The following is a 19,575-nucleotide window of genomic DNA, read 5'->3' as shown; positions in this document are numbered from 1 at the left end:
GTATGGTGCAGCTGTATGGTGCAGCTGTAGGGTGCAGCTGTAGGGTGCAGCTGGGAGCTCTGGCAGTAGTAGGGTGCGTCTGTAGGGTGCGTCTGTAGGGTGCAGCTGGGAGCTCTGGCAGCTGTAGGGTGCAGCAGTAGGGTGCGTCTGTAGGGTGCGTCTGTAGGGTGCAGCAGTAGGGTGCAGCTGTATGGTGCAGCTGTAGGGTGCGTCTGTAGGGTGCGTCTGTAGGGTGCAGCAGTAGGGTGCAGCAGTAGGGTGCAGCTGTATGGTGCAGCTGTAGGGTGCAGCTGTAGGGTGCGTCTGTAGGGTGCAGCTGTAGGGTGCAGCTGTAGGGTGCAGCTGTAGGGTGCAGCTGTAGGGTGCAGCTGGGAGCTCTGGCAGTAGAGGGTGCAGCTGTAGGGTGCAGCTGTAGGGTGCAGTAGTAGAGTGCAGCTGTAGGGTGCAGCTGTAGGGTGCGTCTGTAGGGTGCAGCTGTAGGGTGCAGCTGTAGGGTGCAGCTGGGAGCTCTGGCAGTAGAGGGTGCAGCTGTAGGGTGCAGCTGTAGGGTGCAGTAGTAGAGTGCAGCAGTAGGGTGCAGCTGTATGGTGCAGCTGGGAGCTCTGGCAGTAGTAGGGTGCGTCTGTAGGGTGCGTCTGTAGGGTGCAGCTGTAGGGTGCAGCAGTAGGGTGCGTCTGTAGGGTGCGTCTGTAGGGTGCAGCAGTAGGGTGCAGCAGTAGGGTGCGTCTGTAGGGTGCGTCTGTAGGGTGCAGCTGTAGGGTGCGTCTGTAGGGTGCAGCTGTAGGGTGCAGCTGTAGGGTGCAGCTGTAGGGTGCAGCTGTAGGGTGCAGCTGGGAGCTCTGGCAGTAGAGGGTGCAGCTGTAGGGTGCAGCTGTAGGGTGCAGTAGTAGAGTGCAGCAGTAGGGTGCAGCTGTAGTGTGCAGCTGTATGGTGCAGCTGGGAGCTCTGGCAGCAGTAGGGTGCAGCTGTAGGGTGCAGCTGGGAGCTCCGGCAGCAGTAGGGTGCAGCTGTAGTGTGCAGCTGTAGTGTGCAGCTGTATGGTGCAGCAGTAGGGTGCAGCAGTAGGGTGCAGCAGTAGGGTGCAGCTGTAGGGTGCAGCTGGGAGCTCTGGCAGCAGTAGGGTGCAGCTGTAGGGTGCAGCTGGGAGCTCTGGCAGCAGTAGGGTGCAGCTGTAGGGTGCAGCTGTAGGGTGCAGCTGGGAGCTCTGGCAGTAGAGGGTGCAGCTGTAGGGTGCAGCTGTAGGGTGCAGCTGGGAGCTCTGGCAGCAGTAGGGTGCAGCTGTAGGGTGCAGCTGGGAGCTCCGGCAGCAGTAGGGTGCAGCTGTAGGGTCCAGTTGTAGGGCGCAGCTAGAGGCTCTGGCAGCAGTAGGGTACAACTGTAGGTTCAGCAGCAGTAGGGTACAGCTGTAGGGTGCAGCTATAAGCTCTGCCAGCAGTAGTGTGTAGCTGTAGGGTGCAGCTGTAGGGCGCAGCTAGAGGCTCTGGCAGCAGTAGGGTGCAGCAGTAGGGTGTATCTGTAGGGTGCAGCTGTAGAGTGCAGCAGTAGTAGGGTGCGTCTGTAGGGTGCGTCTGTAGGGTGCAGCTGTAGGGTGCAGCTGTAGGGTGCAGCTGTAGGGTGCGTCTGTAGGGTGCGTCTGTAGGGTGCAGCTGTAGGGTGCAGCTGTAGGGTGCGTCTGTAGGGTGCGTCTGTAGGGTGCAGCAGTAGGGTGCAGCAGTAGGGTGCGTCTGTAGGGTGCGTCTGTAGGGTGCAGCAGTAGGGTGCAGCAGTAGGGTGCGTCTGTAGGGTGCGTCTGTAGGGTGCGTCTGTAGGGTGCAGCAGTAGGGTGCAGCAGTAGGGTGCAGCAGTAGGGTGCAGCAGTAGGGTGCAGCTGTATGGTGCAGCTGTATGGTGCAGCTGTAGGGTGCAGCTGGGAGCTCTGGCAGTAGTAGGGTGCGTCTGTAGGGTGCGTCTGTAGGGTGCAGCTGGGAGCTCCGGCAGCAGTAGGGTACAGCTGTAGGGTGCAGCAGTAGGGTGCAGCTGTAGGGTGCAGCTGTAGGGTGCAGCAGTAGGGTGCAGCTATAGGGTGCAGCAGTAGGGTGCAGCTGTATGGTGCAGCTGTAGGGTGCAGCTGTAGGGTGCGTCTGTAGGGTGCAGCTGTAGGGTGCAGCTGTATGGTGCAGCTGTATGGTGCAGCTGTAGGGTGCAGCAGTAGGGTGCAGCTGTAGGGTGCAGCTGTAGGGTGCGTCTGTAGGGTGCAGCTGTAGGGTGCAGCTGTATGGTGCAGCTGTAGGGTGCAGCTGTAGGGTGCAGCTGGGAGCTCTGGCAGTAGTAGGGTACAGCTGTAGGGTGCAGCAGTAGGGTGCAGCTGTAGGGTGCAGCTGTAGGGTGCAGCAGTAGGGTGCAGCTATAGGGTGCAGCAGTAGGGTGCAGCTGTATGGTGCAGCTGTAGGGTGCAGCTGTAGGGTGCGTCTGTAGGGTGCAGCTGTAGGGTGCAGCTGTATGGTGCAGCTGTAGGGTGCAGCTGTATGGTGCGTCTGTAGGGTGCGTCTGTAGGGTGCAGCAGTAGGGTGCAGCTGTAGGGTGCAGCTGTAGGGTGCGTCTGTAGGGTGCAGCTGTAGGGTGCAGCTGTATGGTGCAGCTGTAGGGTGCAGCTGTAGGGTGCAGCTGGGAGCTCTGGCAGTAGTAGGGTGCGTCTGTAGGGTGCGTCTGTAGGGTGCAGCTGTAGGGTGCAGCTGTAGGGTGCAGCTGGGAGCTCTGCTCGCGGGGGGCGGGGCAGCTTCACCTCCTATCAGTGACCTCGTCCTCTCTTGTAGGAGTTCGTCGAGAAGAGAACCATCCCCAGGTACACCTGGATCGGCCTCACAGACGTGGACGGCGATTGGAAGTGGGTGGACGGCACCAGCTACACGGACACCCCCCAGTAAGAGCAGAGCCCCCCTCTCCATCCTTTCCAGGGTCCGCACTGCACACCCGACACACGGCCCATGTCTAATGTGCAGGGCACAGACGCCAGGTGCGGGGGACAGACACCAGATGCAGGGGACAGACGCCAGGTGTAGGGGACAGACGCCAGGTGCACCGGACAGACGCCAGGTGCAAGGGTCAGACGCCAGGTGCAGGTGCAGACGCCAGGTGCAGGGGACAGACGCCAGGTGCACCGGACAGACGCCAGGTGCAAGGGTCAGACGCCAGGTGCAGGTGCAGACGCCAGGTGCAGGGGACAGATGCCAGGTGCACCGAACAGACACCAGATGCAGGGGTCAGACCCGACATACGGCCCACATCCAATGTGCAGGGCCCAGGCACCAGGTGCAGGTGCAGACGCCAGGTGCAGGGGACAGACGCCAGGTGTAGGGGACAGACGCCAGGTGCACCGGACAGACGCCAGGTGCAAGGGTCAGACGCCAGGTGCAGGTGCAGACGCCAGGTGCAGGGGACAGATGCCAGGTGCACCGAACAGACACCAGATGCAGGGGTCAGACCCGACATACGGCCCACATCCAATGTGCAGGGCCCAGGCACCAGGTGCAGGTGCAGACGCCAGGTGCAGGGGACAGATGCCAGGTGCACCGGGCAGACGCCAGGTGGGGAATGATGCCAGGTGCAGGGGGAAGAGACCAGGTGCAAGGTCAGACGCCAGATGCAGGGCACATACGCCAGGTGCAGGGCACATACGCCAGGTGCAGGGGACAGACGCCAGGTGCAGGGCACATACGCCAGGTGCAGGGGTCAGACACCAGGTACAGGGGTCAGACGCCAGGGGCAGGGGACAGACGCCAGGTGCAGGGGTCAGACGCCAGGTGCAGGTGCAGACGCCAGGTGCAGGGGACAGATGCCAGGTGCACCGGGCAGACGCCAGGTGGGGAATGATGCCAGGTGCAGGGGGAAGAGACCAGGTGCAAGGTCAGACGCCAGATGCAGGGCACATACGCCAGGTGCAGGGCACATACGCCAGGTGCAGGGGACAGACGCCAGGTGCAGGGCACATACGCCAGGTGCAGGGGTCAGACACCAGGTACAGGGGTCAGACGCCAGGTGCAGGGGACAGACGCCAGGTGCAGGGGTCAGACGCCAGGTGCAGGGGTCAGACGCCAGGTGCAGGGGACAGACGCCAGGTGCAGGGGACAGACGCCAGGTGCAGGGCAAATACACCAGGTGCAGGGGTCAGACACCAGGTGCAGAGGCCAGGCGCCAGGTGCAGGGGACAGCCGCCAGGTGCAGGGCAAATACGCCAGGTACAGGGGTCAGATGCCAGGTGCAGGGGACAGACACCAGGTGCAGGGGACAGACACCAGGTGCAGGGGACAGACGCCAAGTGCAGGGGTCAGACGCCAGGTGCTGGGGACAGACGCCAGGTGCAGGGGCAGGCGCCAGTTGCAGGGGACAGACGCCAGGTGCAGGTGACAGACACCAGGTGCACAGGGGTCAGACGCCAGGTGCAAGGGTCAAACGCCAAGTGCAAGGGTCAGACACCAGGTGCATGGGACAGACGACAGCTGCAAGGGTCCAGACACCAGGTGCAGGGGACAGACGCCAGGTGCAGGGGACAGACGCCAGATGCAGGGGTCAGACGCCAGGTGCACCGGACAGACACCAGGTGCATGGGACAGACACCAGATGCATGGGACAGACGCCAGGTGCAAGGGTCAAACGCCAGGTGCAGGGGTCAGATGCCAGGTGCAGGAGACAGACGACATGTGCAAGGGTTCAGACACCAGGTGCAGGGGACATACGCCAGGTGCAGGGGACAGACACCAGGTGCATAGGACTGACACCAGATGCATGGGACAGACACCAGATGCATGGGACAGACGCCAGGTGCAAGGGACAGACACCAGGTGCAGGGGACAGACGCCAGGTGCAAGGGACAGACACCAGGTGCAGGGGACAGACGCCAGGTGCAAGGGTCAGATGCCAGGTGCAAGGGTCAGATGCCAGGTGCAAGGGACAGACACCAGGTGCAAGGGTCAGATGCCAGGTGCAAGGGTCAGACGCCAGGTGCATGGCACAAAACACCAGGTGCAGGGCACAGGCGCCAGGTGCAGGGCACAGATGCCAGGTGCAGGGCACAGATGCCAGGTGCAGGGCACAGGCGCCAGATGCAGGGGTCAGACGCCAGGTGCACCGGACAGACACCAGGTGCATGGGACAGACACCAGATGCATGGGACAGACGCCAGGTGCAAGGGTCAAACGCCAGGTGCAGGGGTCAGATGCCAGGTGCAGGAGACAGACGACATGTGCAAGGGTTCAGACACCAGGTGCAGGGGACATACGCCAGGTGCAGGGGACAGACGCCAGGTGCAGGGGACAGACGCCAGATGCAGGGGTCAGACGCCAGGTGCACCGGACAGACACCAGGTGCATGGGACAGACACCAGATGCATGGGACAGACGCCAGGTGCAAGGGTCAAACGCCAGGTGCAGGGGTCAGATGCCAGGTGCAGGAGACAGACGACATGTGCAAGGGTTCAGACACCAGGTGCAGGGGACATACGCCAGGTGCAGGGGACAGACACCAGGTGCATAGGACTGACACCAGATGCATGGGACAGACACCAGATGCATGGGACAGACGCCAGGTGCAAGGGACAGACACCAGGTGCAGGGGACAGACGCCAGGTGCAAGGGACAGACACCAGGTGCAGGGGACAGACGCCAGGTGCAAGGGTCAGATGCCAGGTGCAAGGGTCAGATGCCAGGTGCAAGGGACAGACACCAGGTGCAAGGGTCAGATGCCAGGTGCAAGGGTCAGACGCCAGGTGCATGGCACAAAACACCAGGTGCAGGGCACAGGCGCCAGGTGCAGGGCACAGATGCCAGGTGCAGGGCACAGATGCCAGGTGCAGGGCACAGATGCCAGGTGCATGGCACACATGCCAGGTGCATGGCACTGGTGCCACGTGCAGGGGACAGACCCGACATACTGCCCACATCCTATATTCAGGGAAAATATGACAGGTGCAGGGGACAGACACCAGGTGCAGGGGACAGACACCAGGTGCAGGGGACAGACACCAGGTGCAGGGGACAGACACCAGGTGCAGGGGACAGACACCAGGTGCAGGGGTCAGACACCAGGTGCAGGGGTCAGACACCAGGTGCAGGGGACAGACACCAGGTGCAGGGGTCAGACACCAGGTGCAGGGGTCAGACACCAGGTGCAGGGGTCAGACGCCAGGTGCAGGGGACAGACACCAGGTGCAGGGGACAGACACCAGGTGCAGGGGACAGGCACCAGGTGCAGGGGACAGACACCAGGTGCAGGGGACAGGCACCAGATGCAGGGGACAGGCACCAGGTGCAGGGGACAGACACCAGGTGCAGGGGACAGACACCAGGTGCAGGGGACAGACACCAGGTGCAGGGGACAGACACCAGGTGCAGGGGACAGACACCAGGTGCAGGGGACAGACACCAGGTGCAGGGGTCAGACACCAGGTGCAGGGGACAGACACCAGGTGCAGGGGTCAGACACCAGGTGCAGGGGTCAGACGCCAGGTGCAGGGGACAGGCACCAGGTGCAGGGGACAGACACCAGGTGCAGGGGACAGACACCAGGTGCAGGGGACAGACACCAGGTGCAGGGGACAGACACCAGGTGCAGGGGACAGACACCAGGTGCAGGGGTCAGACACCAGGTGCAGGGGACAGACACCAGGTGCAGGGGTCAGACGCCAGGTGCAGGGGTCAGACGCCAGGTGCAGGGGACAGGCACCAGGTGCAGGGGACAGACACCAGGTGCAGGGGACAGACACCAGGTGCAGGGGACAGGCACCAGGTGCAGGGGACAGACACCAGGTGCAGGGGACAGGCACTACATATGGCCCACACCCCATGTGTGACCCACAGAAGTCACTAAATTAACCTGTGCTTGAACCTCCTGTGGCTTGGCACAAAAGCCGTCAAGCTAAGCTTAGATGGACAGTGAACAGTATACATGCAGCCCTCAAACAGTAATAAAGTGAAAACACAACACAAGGAAAATCCCAAACCGATAGAGTACTTTATATAAATAAAATGACACCAAAACAACGAAAAGCCAATTAGTAGAACTGCTACAAGTTGTGAATGTTGACAATATGTTAGGAATTTTTTGAAGGTGTTAGGTTTAGACCACTACAGGAGAGACACATCTTGTAGTTTTCAAGGCGCTATGGAGCTTGTCAAGCAACACTATTGGTCACACATTGAAGGAGAATTTACCAAAAAAGGACTTAGCCGGAAGTCTGTGAGCAAATCATCTTGCCCACAAGCAGATCCCCAACTTTAATAAATATTTGGATTGGTTTTTCCTGGGATTGAAATGGTCCCTTTATTTATGTTTCGATTGGGGATCTTCCCAACCAAAGTTTATCTATCATGGTTGGAACGGAAATGCAAGGGGAGCATTGTTTGCGATGGTGCCCTGGGTGGAATATATACCTCTGTGCATCTCAAGTTATTTTGCACTAAGTACACCGGAGACACAGTCTCTGGCTACTCCTGTTATTTAACCCCTTGGGCGCGGCCGCGATTCTGCGCCTGTGCGGCACTTTTAAACAGTGTGCGGGTTCATGACGGCTCCCAGCCGTCATCAGCACACGCCCACCGTGATGCATGACGGCCGGGGGCCGTCATCAGCATGGAAGGGGTTAAGCTAAAAGGTACACATTCTAAAGGAGAAGCAATGGCCCTCTGCTTATGTACTTAGGATGAATTTGTCGTACGCGCAGTGTCATCCTTCCTATGAGCTGTTTGGCTGAAAATTAAATAACGGATTGTGGCTCGATGATCTGGCAACGCTTAATCAGGGGCTGCTCAATGTACAGTAGTGTTGCTGGCTTTTAAGTCTTCAAATCTGCATACGTATACTTGTCTGGGGCTGTCTAGTTAGTTATTGCACAGAGCAAATGGTTTTATTGGTTGAATCCCTTTTCATTGTTATGTTATGTGTCAAGCATGTGGTGTGTTGTATGGTGTAATATTTTGAATGAATTTTTTTTTAATGAATTGTATTCATCATGTACTGTAACACTTTTATGCTGGAAGCAATAAATAACACTAAGGAATCAGTAGAACTGGAAGTATTAAAGATTCAGGTGAAAATAGCGCCAAAAGCACAAGCGCCACTCGTGCTTGTGTAGTGTCGCTGGACCAGATCAAAGTCACAAGTTCAGGCGGACTGCGATGGATCATGGGTTGGACACAAGGACCAGATTCGTCCTGTGAAGAGTTTACCTTCTGTCAGTCCAAGTCAAGACGAGAAGCCTTAGCTACAGCCTCGCTTTGGCGGGGGCCACAAGAAGAACGTTGTCGCACGAGGATCAGGCCGCTGCTGGAGCTACACGTTGGCAGGAAATTGAGATGGCCGCTGATGGCATGAAGAGCAGGTTGACTTTTGAACGTTGCTTTTGTGGGAGACGCGGCGGTCGTTGCTGACGCAAGGAGTCCACACGCGGTCGTGAAGCGCGCAAAACTGGATTTTTATCAGCAGTCTTTGCAGTCTCGAAGAATGAGTACACTCCGATGCCAGTCAAGGGTCCACGACCTGGTGGGGAATCTCTTGGGGATCAGGACTCACTTCAGCAAAGGTTGGCTCAGGTTGGTGCTGATCAGCTGGGCAGCTGTAGGGAAGGCCTCTAAAAACTCACCGCATCCGTGTAGCACAACCGAGAGGCCAGTCAACTGACCCCTGGAGTCACTTCTGGGGATCCGGGGTTCAAGGCAAGCAGGTCCAGCCTTCCTTCCTCTGACAGCAGGGCTGTCCTTCTTCTGAATCTTCCACAGGTCCAAGAGTGTTCTGGTGAGTGGTCCTGAGGGTGCCATTCTTATACACCGAGCCAGACTGTACATGAGGGGCTACCCGTTGATGCTCGGGAAGGACAGAGTTCAACTCCCGGGCATCCTGCTGCAGACAAGAGCACCCTGCCCCACATTCAAGGCCCTTTTGTCCCCATGCCTAAAAGGAGTGCATCACAGGAGAGCAATTCACAGTCATGTGACCCTGGACACTGGAAGAAAGACACATTTGGTTCAGGCAGAAAAATGCCAACTTCCTAAAAGTACTAACAACGATAGGGGTTAAGCCCAAAGGACCGGTGCCAGGTAGGGCTATTCAAAATTCAAAATACAACACGAACACCTGGCTCTGTACTAGCCTACACTCCAAATATTTATGGAGTGATGGGCAGACTATTGTTTTATTTGTCCGAATGGAATTTTTATCAAGTAGTCTTTAAACTGATCAAAAACAATTTTTTCAAAAGACTGAAAAAGAAACACATATTTCTCAAATTGACACAGAAACCATCACATATAAATAGCACAATTCACAGTCAAAAACCAAATTGAACATACGTCAAAATAAGAATTATTTACAACAAGTTACAACAAACGACAATATCACATGAATACAAACATAAAACAAATACAAAAAACATTTATAGCTTGCATCATCTGTGAAAAACATAAAGTTATTTGTGAAAAGTGTCAAATTTTATGGACTAAACTTGTTATTTCAGCAAGAATATCACAAAAGTGTTAGAAATAATTAATTAATCTTTTATACATCCAACACTAAACACATTTAGATTTAACTAAATGCCTCTCGAAATGCCAACTCGTTTCGAGACCCAGGCAGGACAGTACTGGAACTCTCTTCAGGGCTTCAAACAAATGATCGGGATATTCTGATTCTTGGAGTAGGAGCACCGCTCCAGTTCGTTGATTCTATATGTCAATGGGCTCGTTCTACTCTGCAAAAGGCAGGCTTTTCTTCTGCTCAAAAGCGATTGTTTTTGTATCCAGTTTGCCTAATGAAGTTGATACAAAAACATTTCCAGTGAATGCGAGCACGCTCACATTTGAGCAGAAGAAAAGCCTGCCTTTTACAGAGTCTAATATTGGACGAACTCACATATAATTTGTGAGTCCCCATTTGAATAGTTCCGGTCCATGCTCCGCAGCCTCTGTGCAAGAATTACACACAGTTAAAAGTGTGCACGTGGCGCTTTAAAGCTAGAGTAGAACAAGCCCATTGACATATAGAATCAACGAACTGGAGCGGCTGCTCCTACTCCAAGAATCAGAATATCCCGATCATTTGTTTGAAGCCCTGACGAAAGTCCCAGTACTGTCCAGCCTGGGTTTTGAAACGAGTTTGCATTTCGAGAGGCATTTAGTTAAGTCTAAATGCGTTTTTTCAGTCTTTTGAAAAAATTGCTTTTGATCAGTTTAAAAACTATTTAATAAAAATTCTATTCGGACAGATAAAAGAATAGTCTGCCCGTTACTCCATAAATAGTAGGAGTGTAGGCTAGTACGGAGCCAGGTGTTCGTGTTGTATTTTGAACTTCCTAAAAGTAGCATTTTCAGAATAGTAACATAAAGTCCAACTTTACCACAAAAGACTATTTTAAATTACAATTCAAATCAGCGATCTCTTTATGCTCCCAAATCGAAGCTATCCATTATTAAGTGTAATAAGGTAACCCAGCATTAGTCTATAGGAAAGGTAACCTTGCTACAGTGAAATCCAACTTCAGATGTTTTTCACTGTCAGGACATGTAAAACTTGAATACACATGTCCTACTTTTAAATAGCATGCACCCTGCCCTGGAAGCCTCTACAGCCTACCTTAGTAGTGACTTATAAGTGATAAAAAAAAAGTTTATGCCCGGAAAAAGCTTTGTAAGGTCCAAATGATAGTTTAAAATGACACTACAGGATGTAGTGGCAGGCCTGAAACATATTAATCAAGGCTACTTTAATGGGTGGCACAACGAGTACTGCAGCCCAGCATTAGCATTACATTTGCAGGCAATGGTACATGATGTCATTTCAGATGTCATGACTGACTTATTATGTGAGCTCACGAGCATTTAAAGTTACTTGAAATAACTACCACTGGTGAATTTCAGTGTTTTTTGGGTTACAAATGGCATATTTAAAGTGACCTTTTCACCTAAATATAAAGTCACTGTAACCTTTTTTTTAGTGAATTTCTGAGTTTTTTTAATGCAAATTAAGATAGTATTACCTTACCTAACTGTAACGTAACTTTAACCTTAGTGTTTTTTTTGTGTATTTCTAGGGTTTTTAATGTAAAGTAAAATGTATTGCCATACGTAATTATGCATGCTGGCAGGCACTGTGCCCAACCCTTGGGGGCAGCCAAATACCCACCACGTATGGCTTTTGGCTGTGCACAGGGTGGGGTTAGCCTCAGGGCCTGGACTGCGGCAAACCCCTGCAGGTAGGTGGCCACCCCCGCTGGGCAAGGCCTTTGACCAACCCCCGGATGGGCAGGCAACTGTCCTCTGAACGCGGCCTTCGAAGTGTGCGGCATGGATTAGCCGCAGGGCATATGTCTGGAACATACCCCCACAAGGACCAGAGGGTCAGGGTATCCTCACCCTTATCCCTTATACCTAATTTTATTTAATTTTTCAAGATGCGTGCCCTGAAATGGCAGCCTCAACATTTCTCTTCATGTTGCTACCAGCCAATCACAGCTCATGCTCCTGTGTCCTCCGCGGCCAATCAGATCGCTGGCTCTGGCAGAAGGCATTGTGACATCACAACTCAACTGTAATAACAAATTACAGGTGAGTAGCTATGCCATTTCTTTATTACAGGTGACTAGAGATGTCAGTACTCAACTGTAATAAGGATATTAGAGACAAGCTTTTATGCAGGGATTGCAGGCTCCCTTGTATTATAAAGAAGTAATGGTCTCGACCCTGAACTCAGGGTCAGAGGTCAGGGGGTCAGAAGTACAACAAACTGGCCTAGAAAGCTGTGAGTCATTTTTCTTCACGCTGTCAATAGTAGATAACAAGACCTTAGCGGGATTCCTTATATATCGCCCACCCGGCCAAATAACAAAGGGGCATATTATCAAGGGGGTTTATCTCCGCTTTTTTGGCTTTAAAAGCCAAGAAAGCGGAGATAAAATGATCTCCCTATTACCTAGCTGTCGCTAACACCAGTTAGCGACAGCTAGTAGGAGATAGCGGCCATCTTGGGCCCCGCTTTGCATGTCAGTGATATTTATCACTAATGACATGCAAAGTGGGCGTGCCAAGATTTTAGCGACTGGAAACAGTCGCTAACATCGCTATCTCCTATTACCAACTTTTGGAGATATTCGCGCTAAGCGCGAATATCTCCAAAAGCTAACACCTGCCCTGAGCAGTTCTTAGCCATGTTATCCAATGGGAGGTGGATAACATGGCTAAGAGCATTAGCTCGGTAATGCATGAATATCGCTGACTTTTCAGCGATATTCATGCATTTCGGCCGATTTTTATCGCTTAGGAGATAAACCTTGATAATAGCAAGGCTCCTAAGCGATAAAAATCGCCGCAGCTCGGCGATAAAAATATTGCTGCTAAACCAACATAGCGATAATTATCGCTAGTTGTTGGTAATATGCCCCAAAGTTTATAACTAGTTTGGAGGACAGGATAGTATATCCAGCATTGAGACATAACACTTTTCTGATACTGAGGGACTTAAACATACACTTTGACGATAAAGAAAATCCAGAAATAAGTGCTCTCTGTAAGGACCTCCTGTCACTGCATCTGGCGCAAAAAGTGAAATCTCAAACCCATCGGGGGGCCACATCTTAGACCCGATCTTTACTAACTGCAAGGAGACAGAAGTAGGAGTACCATGGCCAGTTCCATGGTCAGATCACTAGTTGGTCCTTTTCACTGTGCCAGCGCAGAGACTGAAGGAACAATGTCACAGAGAGGAAATCACCACCAGAAAGTGGAATAAATTTAACGCCACCTCATTTGCATGAGCTTTAAAAGAGCAGAAGCCTAGGTTGGACAATGATATTAACAGAGCCAATGAACAGATTGAGACATGGATTACAGATGCGCTAGATAAGGCAGCACCATGGAGCACGAGAATACCTAAAAGACCAAGGGAAACAGCACCTTGGTATGATGACGAGTTAAGGAAGGCTAGGAAATCCTGTAAGAAATCGGAACGCATCTGGAGAAAGAACTACTGCAATAAACTTAAAGAAGACTATAAAAAAGAACTGAAAATCTATCATGCACTGATCAAAAAAAATCAGATGTGAATTCTATACAGATAAAATAGAAAGAGCCAATAACTCACATAAGGAAATGTTTATTATTTTAAAATCTCTCAGAAATCAAGAAGAGAAGAAAGAGGATACTCTGGCCACGAAAGAGTCCTGCAATGAGATAGCAGAATTCTTTGCTAATAAAGTAACAAATATATATGATACATTTCCTACAGAGGCACCACTGCATCAGTAACCAAAACGGGGAGCAATGTAAGAACTATGCTGGATGGTTTTAGAATGCAGGAAAGGGAGGTTCTAAAAGCTACAGTAAAAGGAATAAAGTCCGGCTCTCCTCGAGACCCGGCGCGACCGGATAAAATGATGGAGGGGATGGATATAATCCTACCTTATATCTTTGATCTTATCTCCCACTCCTTCCAGACGGGTATAGTTCCAAAAAAATGGAAGCAGGCCATTGTCAAACCCCTCAAGAAAAAAACATCACTAGAATATACCAAGCTAGACAATCTGCGCCCCATTTCACTGCTCCCATTTGTGGCTAAAGTCGCAGAAAAAATCACTAACAAACAGCTGGTAGACCACATTAACACAAATGACCTTCTGCACCCCTCACAGTCAGGCTTTAGAATGGCACATTCAACAGAATCAGCGTTACTCATGGCAACAGAAACACTCAGGAAACATGTTGACGAGGGACAAACAGCCGCGCTGATCTTGTTGGATCTAAGCGCGGCGTTTGATACCGTGTCGCACCACTTGTTACTTCAAAGACTGGAGGCCTGTGGTATCAGGAACAACGCTCTGAAGTGGCTGACCTCGTTCCTGGACGAACGTAGCTTCCAAGTCGCCCAAGGAACGCTCCGATCTGATAGCTACCCTCTGCCCCAAGGGGTCCCACAGGGATCAATTTTGAGTCCCACCCTGTTCAATCTGTATGTGGGATCACTAGCAGAATGTGTAGAGAAACATGAGGTGTCGATAGTGTCTTACGCAGATGACACACAGCTAATTGTAATGTTATCCCAGAACAAAGCTCAGGCAGCGATCAGCTTTGCCAAATGCTTAGAGGAGGTAGCCGACTGGATGTCGAACCACTGCCTCAAATTAAACAGGAGTAAGACGGAGGTACTGGTGGTGGGTAAAGCACCCTCCATCTGGTCATCTGCTTGGTGGCCAGAAGTACTTGGCCAAGTCCCGCACCCAAAATCAGAGGTGAAAAATCTTGGAATCTGGTTCGACTCCAAACTATCTTTCGACAATCAGATACGGAAGGTAGCCGGGAATTGTTATGGCGCCATGAGAACCCTGAAAAAAATCATAGATCTACTACCTTCTAAAGCCAGAAAAACCATAGTGCACGCAGTAATTACCTCACAATTAGACTACGGTAATGTGCTGTATTTAGGAGCGTCTAAAAAAATACCTTGCCAAACTGCAGAGCGTGCAAAATGCTGCGGCACATCTGATTCTCGGCCTTCCAAGGAGAGCTGACTCTAAGAAAGCCCTGTCCACCTTACACTGGTTGCCAGTGAAGAAGAGAACCATGTTCAAGGCATTGTGCTACTGCCACCGCATCCTTTCACAAAAAAGCCTGAGTTACCTGCAACCTTTACTGACTAAATATACCCCAGGACGAAACCTGAGATCCAGGGACATGGCATTAGTAAGCATCCCAAGAATATTCAAGGCCCGTATGGGGGCTCGTTCTTTTAGGTACTTAGCAGCTAAAAGCTGGAACACCCTGCCAGTTACCTTAAAAACAGAGCCTAAGGACGGCCCTTTCCGCAAGCAGCTGAAGACTTGGCTGTTCGAAAAAGCCAAGGACGGCATGAACTAAGGACCGCGGTAAACCACACTTTCGCTCACCGAGATATGTCTCAGCGCGGGGACACACCGTTGGTGTAACCAGGCGCTCTACAAATGAAATAAATAAATAAATAAACTCCTATAATCGTAATATATTCCATGAATTTCTTTTCTGAATTCTGTCTCAAACCTGTTGATTGTCAGCTGCTATGTTTTGAAAATGGTGCCACAAAGGGACTAATATGGCTTGATTCAATACAAACTGTGCTTAGGGCCTAGACCTAGCCAGGCCCTCTTGGAGAGGGTCGCATTTGACGGGTGCAAATTGGAACTGGCATTACAACATTTTCCAAGGCTGTGTTTAGTTCGAAGTTCAGCTCCACGGTCACATCCTGGCAAAGACAGGCCTTCAACAATAGTCTTTTATAACTGCTAGTGGGACACGCATACTGAAGGATGTGATTGGCCTCCATTTTTAGACACCTACCTCCATTTTGTAGCCCTCAACTAAAGCACAGACGTCTTTTGCAAGCCCTTACAGGACTATTGTCTTGGAACTTTGACATCTCCATTTCAGTTTTTTGTATTCTTTCACAATTTGTTGTCGTCTTATGTATAGTTTTATTTTTTTAAACTGTTTAAATTAATGTTGTGTTTTATTCTTTCTTTCATTTTAAATTCTCTCCAACTCTGAGATTTGTTTTTAGCATGAACAGTTTTGTTTATTTTGCTACATAGGCTTTTATGGAGAGATCATGTGTTTCTCTGTGGGGGGAGTAAACACCAGAGTAGGAAGACTAGTCTCAGGTTTACTAGTCATCTGTGCTTGCCTCCCGTTTGCCAGACCCCTTAATTCTCTTGAAGTTTTCAAGGAAAGGTCTGTTCCTCAATGACCCATGCCTCATTCCTTGCCATGTTTGCACAGTGTTAAAGGATACAGTTTGGAACAGTCTGCCTTCTTCTCTAACCTCTCCTGTCTTCCTTCCTGTAGGAACTGGATCCCTGGTCAGCCAGATGAGCACTACGGGCACGGGTTGGGCGGCGGCGAGGACTGCGCGCACCTGCACCTCTCTGGCCAATGGAATGATGACCACTGCTCGCGCACGTACAACGTGGTCTGTGAAAAGAAGATGTCCACCCCCTAGAGCTCCATAGCCTTGTGCCCCATAGCCTAGTGCTCCATGGCCTTGTGTTCCACAGCCTAGTGCTCCATTGCCCTGTGCCCCATAGCCTGGTGCTCCATGGCCTTGTGTCCCATAACCGAGTGCTCCATGACCTTATGCCCATAGCCTAGTGCTTCATTGCCTTGTGACCTTATGCCCATAGCCTAGTGCTTCATTGCCTTGTGCCCCATAGCCTTGTGCTCCTTGGCCTTGTGTCCCATAGCCTAGTGCTCCATGGCCTTATGACCATAGCCTAGTGGTTCATTGCCTTGTGCTCCATGGCCTTATGCCCATAGCCTAGTACTCCATTGCCTTGTGCCCCATAGCCTAGTGCTCCATGGCCTTGTGTCTCATAGCCTAGTGCTCCATGGCCTTGTGTCCCATAGCCTAGTGCTTCATTGCCTTGTGCTCATGGCCTAGTGCTCCATGGCCTTGTGCCCCATAGCCTAGTGCTCCATGGCCTTGTGCCCATGGCCTAGTGCTCCATGGCCTTGTGTCCCATAGCCTAGTGCTTCATTGCCTTGTGCTCATGGCCTAGTGCTCCATGGCCTTGTGTCCCATAGCCTGGTGCTTCATTACCTTGTGCCCCATAGCCTTGTGCTCCTTGGCCTTGTGTCCCATAGCCTAGTGCTCCATGGCCTTATGACCATAGCCTAGTGGTTCATTGCCTTGTGCCCATGGCCTTGTGCTCCATGGCCTTATGCCCATAGCCTAGTACTCCATTGCCTTGTGCCCCATAGCCTAGTGCTCCATGGCCTTGTGTCTCATAGCCTAGTGCTTCATTGCCTTGTGCCCCATAGCCTAGTGCTCCATGGCCTTGTGTCCCATAGCCTAGTGCTTCATTGCCTTGTGCTCATGGCCTAGTGCTCCATGGCCTTGTGTCCCATAGCCTAGTGCTTCATTACCTTGTGCCCATGGCCTTGTGCTCCATGGCCTTGTGTCCCATAGCCTAGTGCTCCATGGCCTTATGCCCCATAGCCTAGTGCTCCATGGCCTTATGCCTATAGCCTAGTGGTTCATTGCCTTGTGCCCATGGCCTTGTGCCTCATGTCCTTATGCCCATAGCCTAGTACTCCATTGCCTTGTGCCCCATAGCCATGTTCTCCGTGGCCTTGTGCCCCATAGCCTAGTGCTTCATTGCATTGTGTCCATGGCCTTGTGATCCATGGCCTTGTGTCCCATAGCCTAGTGCTCCATGGCCTTAGGCCCCATAGCCTAGTGCTCCATGGCCTTATGCCCATAGGCTAGTGCTCCTTGGCCTTGTGCCCCATACCTTAGTGTTCCATGGGCTTGTATCCCACAGCCTTGTATCCCACAGCCTTGTGTTGCATGGCCTTTTGTCCCATAGCCTAGTGCTCCATGGCCTTATGCCCATAGGCTAGTGCTCCATAGCCTCATGCCCATAGCCTAGTGCTTCATTGCCTAGTGTCCCATAGCCTAGTGCTTCAATGCCTTGTGCCCATGGCCTTGTGTTCCATGGCCCTAGGCCCATAACCTAGTACTCCATGGCCTTGTGCCCCATAGCCATGTGCTCCATGGCCTTGTGTACCATAGCCTAGTACTTCATTGCCTTGTGCTACATGGCTTTCTACCCCATTGCTTAGTCCCTGGAGCCTAGGCACCCCTGCCATGCCTTGGAGTGAAATTCCCAGTTGAATGGATGGAGAGCAGCACGTGCATGAGTGTGTGCACAAGTGTTTGCAAGTACACCACACACGGTGTGGGGCAACTGAAAGGTCTCCCAGTATACAAGAGGCATTAGTTTGCTGTAACCAAACATTTCAATAAAGGTCTTGCTCATGTTAGAACTGTGTATTATAATTAGGCTGTCCGGTTTTAGGGTTAAACCTACAATAACTGATAAAACCCAGCTGAAAGAGTAATAGCCCTCACCAGTGAAAACATATAAACACTGAAAAAACACCTGCACAACCACAAACTAAATGCCATTCAAAAAAGGAAAAAGAGAGTGAAAGAGTATTTTTTTTCTTCCTGGAGGGGCCAATACAATGTAATTTTGTTATACAAGCTAGCAGTATTCTGCTTCAGTTTTGCTGTTTCAGGATGCCACTAAAATATTGTTTCGTCTTCCTTTTTATTTTTTATTTTTGTGGTGTTTGGTCTTAAGATGCAGGGTTTAGGTCATGTTTAATTATTTTATAAACTGTAGAGAATCAGGAAATATCAAAATCATATTTCATATTTTGTCTGTGTTTGATTCTTTCACTGATAGGTAAAATGGCTGGTTTCATAAGAATCTTTCCCAATGTTTGCCATCATATTTACCCACAGAGAATGGGTAAAAACCCTTAATACCTAACCCCCAGTTTCTAGTGAGTCAGTATTGATAGTAGGTGAATTGCCAACACCTCAGGCTTTAAATGTTCAATGCAAGGTATAGTAACAAGTATATGTGAAAAGAGCGCTATCACCAAGCATCTAGGATAGTGGTGTAAACATGACACCAGATTTTGGAAAACATGGAATGCAATGTCACTTGGAATCCTCTGCAAAAAAAGTTTCTTTCCAAGTTCAACAAAGATTGGAGTGATATTGTTCATATTTGCAGTAATTCAGCTATGTATATGAAAACGTTGTGTGATGACCTGTCAAAATTGATACATGAGCTGAAGTGATTCCCTGTAAGAGATCCTTTCCACTTGCTAGCTGGTATGCTGAAAGCATCTTTACAATCTTCAGAGGTAATGAGGAATGCTATTGACTTTTTAGTCCATTCTGGTGCACTGTTTTCTTATGCACAGGAATTAAACGCAAATATTTATCATTTTGTGCTTTGTGTGGCATCAAATAAAGAGTCATCCCAATGGTGTCCCTTAGCTGATGGTTCTCATCAAGGGGCTATGAATGCTATATTATCCACGTGGCAAACATTTACAGAATGTTTGCTGAGTGATGATGCCAGAGGCAAGAAATGTGAGGATCTTTGGTCTCATATTGATAGTGATGTGAAAAAAGTGCACTCTACTGCATTCTTAGAATTTAACAGAAAGACATAACTGCTGTAGTGGACATAATAAAAAAAATAGTCTGAAAACACCCTTCTCTGCCAAGTGTTCAGCATTATTGGTGTAAATGTGAAACATCTCCTGAGAGCAGGCTGGGTGCTGACTTTGCACTGCAACATGTTCCATGTTAGAGTGCTTGCCACTTGGTAAGCAAAGCAATGCTGAAGAGCAATTCAGGAACTTTTATTTTACAATGTGTGAGAAATTCTAGGACTGGGCAGCGGCATTCCGCAAAACGTGAAACTCTGCAGAATTTCACAGAGTTTTTAGATTACTCTGTGGAATTCCACAAAGTAGAACCTCCATGAGGTCTGCCACCCCTAGAGATAATGCTGAAGATAAAGTAGATGGAGGGTAGTGAGATAGAAACAGCAGTGAGGTGCAGAGAGCATGGTGCTGTTCAAAGGGGCGAGAAAAGGTGGTGGGGAGAGAGTTGAGATAATGAGAGATAGACAGGCAAGTGGAAAGAGTTGAAGAAATGGCATGAGGTACAAGAGGTGGTGTGAAGGAGAGAGGTATTAGAGAGAATAGGTGAGGTACAGAGAGAGGT

The 19,575-nt window shown here is 50.8% G+C and overlaps 1 protein-coding gene across 1 annotated transcript in view; it reads left to right on the top strand.

Moving 5' to 3' along the window:
* The window catches only part of LOC144799394 (asialoglycoprotein receptor 1-like), a 171,761-nt gene extending 152,705 nt beyond the window's left edge, over positions 1 to 19,056 (top strand). Inside the window, exons 10-11 of the mRNA XM_078670684.1 lie at positions 2,793 to 2,899; positions 15,828 to 19,056. Coding sequence (XP_078526810.1) covers positions 2,793 to 2,899; positions 15,828 to 15,981 — 261 coding nt within the window. The 3' untranslated portion in view covers positions 15,982 to 19,056. The remainder of the gene's footprint in view (positions 1 to 2,792; positions 2,900 to 15,827) is intronic.
* The last annotated feature ends 519 nt before the right edge of the window (positions 19,057 to 19,575 follow it).

Source organism: Lissotriton helveticus, chromosome 12 (genome assembly GCF_964261635.1).
Source record: "Lissotriton helveticus chromosome 12, aLisHel1.1, whole genome shotgun sequence".
NCBI classification, from domain to species: Eukaryota; Metazoa; Chordata; class Amphibia; order Caudata; family Salamandridae; genus Lissotriton; species Lissotriton helveticus.
Note: the sequence above shows the minus strand (reverse complement) of the source record. Positions and strands in the feature narration are given on the sequence as shown.